Source organism: Brassica napus, chromosome C8 (genome assembly GCF_020379485.1).
Source record: "Brassica napus cultivar Da-Ae chromosome C8, Da-Ae, whole genome shotgun sequence".
Classification (NCBI taxonomy): domain Eukaryota; kingdom Viridiplantae; phylum Streptophyta; class Magnoliopsida; order Brassicales; family Brassicaceae; genus Brassica; species Brassica napus.
The window spans coordinates 32552095-32556372 of NC_063451.1; the positions used below are offsets into that span (position 1 = coordinate 32552095).

The following is a 4278-nucleotide window of genomic DNA, read 5'->3' on the forward strand; positions in this document are numbered from 1 at the left end:
CTTCATCTAAATATTTAAACTGAACTATTAAAGCAGAATTCTATTGTCCTTTTTACCTTAGCATGCATTTTCTTTACTAACATTGTCTTTTCTTTACTAACATTGCATGTTTCATTAAGGGCAATCAAGTAATATTAATAACACATCTATATTAGGCCATTTTTTTTGATCCAGCCCATTGTCCACATCAGATCTCTCTTGGACCATTTGGACCGATTAAGAAATCAGATCCAATTCTCACATTTTTTTTTCTTTGGGCCACTTAGTCTAAGTTCAAAAAAAAAAATTTCAATCATTCTTAATTTTTTTTTTCTTTTCTTAATATAATTTAAGCATTCATAAAAAAATTGTTTTTTTCATTGAAAATTATAAATATTTATTAAAAGTATATAATTATTTTTATTAAAAATATTAACCACATAATAAAATTAATTTATCAGAGTTATACCAACTTAATTCATTAAAAAAATAAAGTTTAATTTTTTAAACATAAATAGTCATTTAAAATGAAACACAATAAAGAAAGATAAAAAGTTTAAGTCTTTTATAAAATAAAACAAAAATATATGAAATATGACATTTACTAAATATTTGTCAATTGAAAGAAAAAAAAAACCGCGCTTTGAAAGCGCGGATCAAAATCTAGTTATGTTTTATATCTTCGTGATTCTCGCATTTTACTTCCCTTGTGCTGAAAGGCTGTTTCATCCTGTCCATTACGCCTCTTAAGTCATGTTCCAAGTGTTCCACGACCATGAAAACACCACGACTTCCTTGACGTTTACATTAGATGGATATGACTGCATGACCAAAGAATGTTATCTCCCTCAAAGATGTCAAATGGGAATCCATATTCGTCTTCCATGTTCATCTTGATCGTTTTGAGTGCCACAATCTCCTCTGTCTTTCTGTCCCTAGCTTTGTAGACATTCATAACATAAATAGAATTGTATCACACAAGTAAGTTATTTACAATCTCATTTCTTTTCCTTAAAAAAAAACTCGTTCTTCACAACAATGGTAGCAATTTACTAACATAAAAATAGACGTTGCAAAATTTGTCTTGCGATATTTTGCCAATTCCTTTCAAGTGTCCGGACCGAACTAAAAATCAATTGCGGATTTAGTATTGGTTGTGATCGGTTTACTCATTCCAGTTTGATTTGGTTGTCTGACCCAATTGCTCCTATTAATTTCTGATTTTGACTGGTTTCTTTGAAACAATAGTAGGTTGGTGAAAACAAATACCGGTTGTTTTCAAGCCTTAGGAATCTACAGATAATATTTTTTGCACGATTTTGCCGTACTAGTGTACAAATTCACTCATTGTACGTTTTCTAAATGATTCTATTAAACCGTGCGTGCATGGTCAAGGATGTGACATGACTTCCCTCCTCTTGATCTTCACCTTGAGTCCACCAGCCATATGAGCTGTCAAAAGAGGAACAAAAGCCGGCTTGTGCTTATTAACCGTTACAATCTCAAACCGACTCAAAACATAACCTACCACGTACTTCATCTGCATGAACGCCATCTCCTTCCCTACACAAACCCTGGGTCCAGCCTGGAAAACCGGAAACTTGAAAGGACTAACCGGTTTCAAAACCGGCCGTGTACTCCCAGGTTTAGAGTCAAACCACCGGCTTGGTTTAAACTCATCCCAGTCCTTCCCCCACAGATTCTCCATCCTCCCCATACCGTACGGGAAATAAGTCACCTTATCTCCTTTCTTAACACGTGTGCCGTCAGGCAAAACGTCGTCGTTTGCAGCATGCTTAGAGTCCCACGACACAGGTGGATAAAGCCTCATGGCTTCACATAAGCAAGCCTTCGTGTAGCTCATCTCTTTCAGTTCCTCAAACCCTAGCCCTAAACTTATCAACGGGTCCACTTCCTCTAGAAGCTTCCTCTCCACGTCACCGTTTTCAGACAACAACCAAAACAGCCATGTCATCGCCGCTGAAGTCGTATCCCTTCCCGCCATGATGAAACTAATAACCATGTCTCTCACCGATTCTCCGTCGTGGCCGGCGGCTAGAAACCTCGACAGAAGATCTTGTTTGGCTTCTTCTCCGGTCCCAATCTCAAGACTCTTCTTCTTAGCTCTGACAATCTCGGACACCAACACGTGTACGGTCCTAATCGCTTCTCTCAACCTCCTCTCGCTTCCCACGTTCAACGCTCTCTTCACTTTCCAAACAGCGTAAACCGGCTCCGTCGCACGGCGAGCACTAATCTCAGCAGCCGTATCAAAGGCCTCGGCTAGTGGGTTAACGGGACGGGTCAAATCCAAACAATCCGGATCCCAACCCAAAGAGACTTTACAAACAACATCGAAAGCAAAACGTTTCAAAACATCTTGCAAGTCCACTGCCATACCAGCATCAGCCGCCGCCAAAAGCACCGGTACGAGGCGGTTCTCGACCTCTTCCTTAAGAACCTCGAAAGAGAAACTCCTGAGCGAACGAGCAGAAAACACGTGGCTGGCGAGTTTACGCTGCGAGCTCCATGCATGACCGTCGACGTTAAAAATGCCTTTTCCGAGGAGATCACCGAGAAGATCGGTGAAAGGTTTCCCTTTTGGGAAGTTGAAGAAGTTTGTTTTGAGAATGTATTCTACGTTTTCTGGGTTAGCTGTGACGATGGTGCGACGGTTTCCAAGGAGAGGAATTGAGATGGTCTGTGACGGAGAGAGACGGAGGAGCTCGGTGTACCATTGGAGAAGACGTCGACGGTTTTTGTTGAAAGAAAGTGTGGAGCCAATGAGTGGATACGCTCTTGGACCATTTGCGGTGGTTTCTTGGATCTTTTTTGTTGAATATGATGATAAAATTAAGAGGATGATCATTACAAGAACTGCTAGAAGAAAAATGTTTAGAAGAAATGCCATTTTTTTTCTTTCTTGATTTTTGCTTTGGTGTGTGTCTGAGAAAGCTGGTGAATGATTTCAACTATTTGTATGTGTCTACGGGTTCTTACTTCGTCGTGGGTATTGCGTGTGTCTTATAGAAGAGAAAAGGTGGTGGCGGGTCCGTCGTCCTAAAGGGCATCGTTTTAAATAAGTTTTCTTTTTATCCACATGGCACTATATTATTATGTGGATAAAAGTAGATGTTATTTTTAATTAATTTATTTTTGTGACTAATGTAAATGTTGCTTCATTTATTTATCTTCTTAGTTGGAAATATGAGAATATTTAATCGGCTCCTTTTAAGAATAAGATTGTATCAATGTTAGCTAGGTTTGATTTATGATTGATTTAAGTAATAAACTCCATGAGGAAATTTGAATTGTTGTAGTGTAAATTTATACACGAATTTTTAGCAGGTGGATACATTAGTAAAATACAATATACACTTGATTTAAGGCAGTTACATTGTTTTTCTATTATACAAAAACAAAAACATGATTTATTTTTTACTCAGTAGAGTCCATCCGAGGCACACTTGTCTTCAAAATTTTGACGTGTTGTAAACGCTTTAGACTTTTGGAGAGGTGTTAGTCAAAAGCTTATCACGTGTCATATTAGCCGACAAGCGTCAGAAAACCACTTATAGAGCGAAACCGTAACACCAAACACAATCAACTTTGTAACGTAACTATATCATTCTGTACGTTACTATTTTATTTTTCATTCGGTACGTTACTACTACAACAATACAAGTATGCATATTTTTAAAAAGGTGAGCAACAATAATTCAAATGATATACGACATCTCCCAGTAATGGTTATAATAGAACGGTTCATCCCTTGGGTTAACATTTAAATTCACCCCACTACTAAAAACCAATTAAAATGTCACATACATTATTAATTAAAAAATATTAAATTAAATAAAAAATAGCTAAAAAATAAAAATGCTAATTTTAACGACGCTAACGCCGCTAGCGAAACCCTAAACCCTAAATCTTAAATTTTAAACCCTATACCCTAAATTCTAAACTCAAATCTAAATCATATACCCTAAACCCTAATCTTAGATCCTAAACCCAAATTATATACCTTAAACCTAAAAAATAGACTATAAACCTAAACCCTATACCCTAAACCCAAGTCTTAGACCCTAAACCCAAACCGTAAATCTTAACCCAAATCCTATAACATCTAAGTTTGGGGTTTGGGTTTAGGCTTTACCATTTGGGGTTTGGGTCTAGGATTTAGATTTAGGGTATAAGTTTTAGGTTTAGGATTTACCGTTTGGATTTATGGTTAAGGTTTTGGATTTAGGGTATATAATTTGGGTTTAAAGTTTACGGTTAGGGTTTAGGGTCTAGAAC

General features: G+C 37.1%; 1 protein-coding gene across 1 annotated transcript; it reads right to left on the bottom strand.

Moving 5' to 3' along the window:
• Window positions 1-1145: 1145 nt before the first annotated feature.
• On the bottom strand, window positions 1146-3011 carry LOC106428634 (cytochrome P450 94B3). Its single transcript, XM_022707445.2, has one exon. The coding sequence runs from the start codon at window positions 2888-2890 to the stop codon at window positions 1370-1372; it is 1521 nt and encodes a 506-aa protein (XP_022563166.2). The 5' UTR covers window positions 2891-3011; the 3' UTR covers window positions 1146-1369.
• Window positions 3012-4278: the final 1267 nt, after the last annotated feature.

Coding starts and splice junctions, on each gene's coding strand:
- LOC106428634 (XM_022707445.2), bottom strand. CDS start 2,890: ATGGCATTTCTTCTAAACATTTTTCTTCTAGCAGTTCTTGTAATGATC.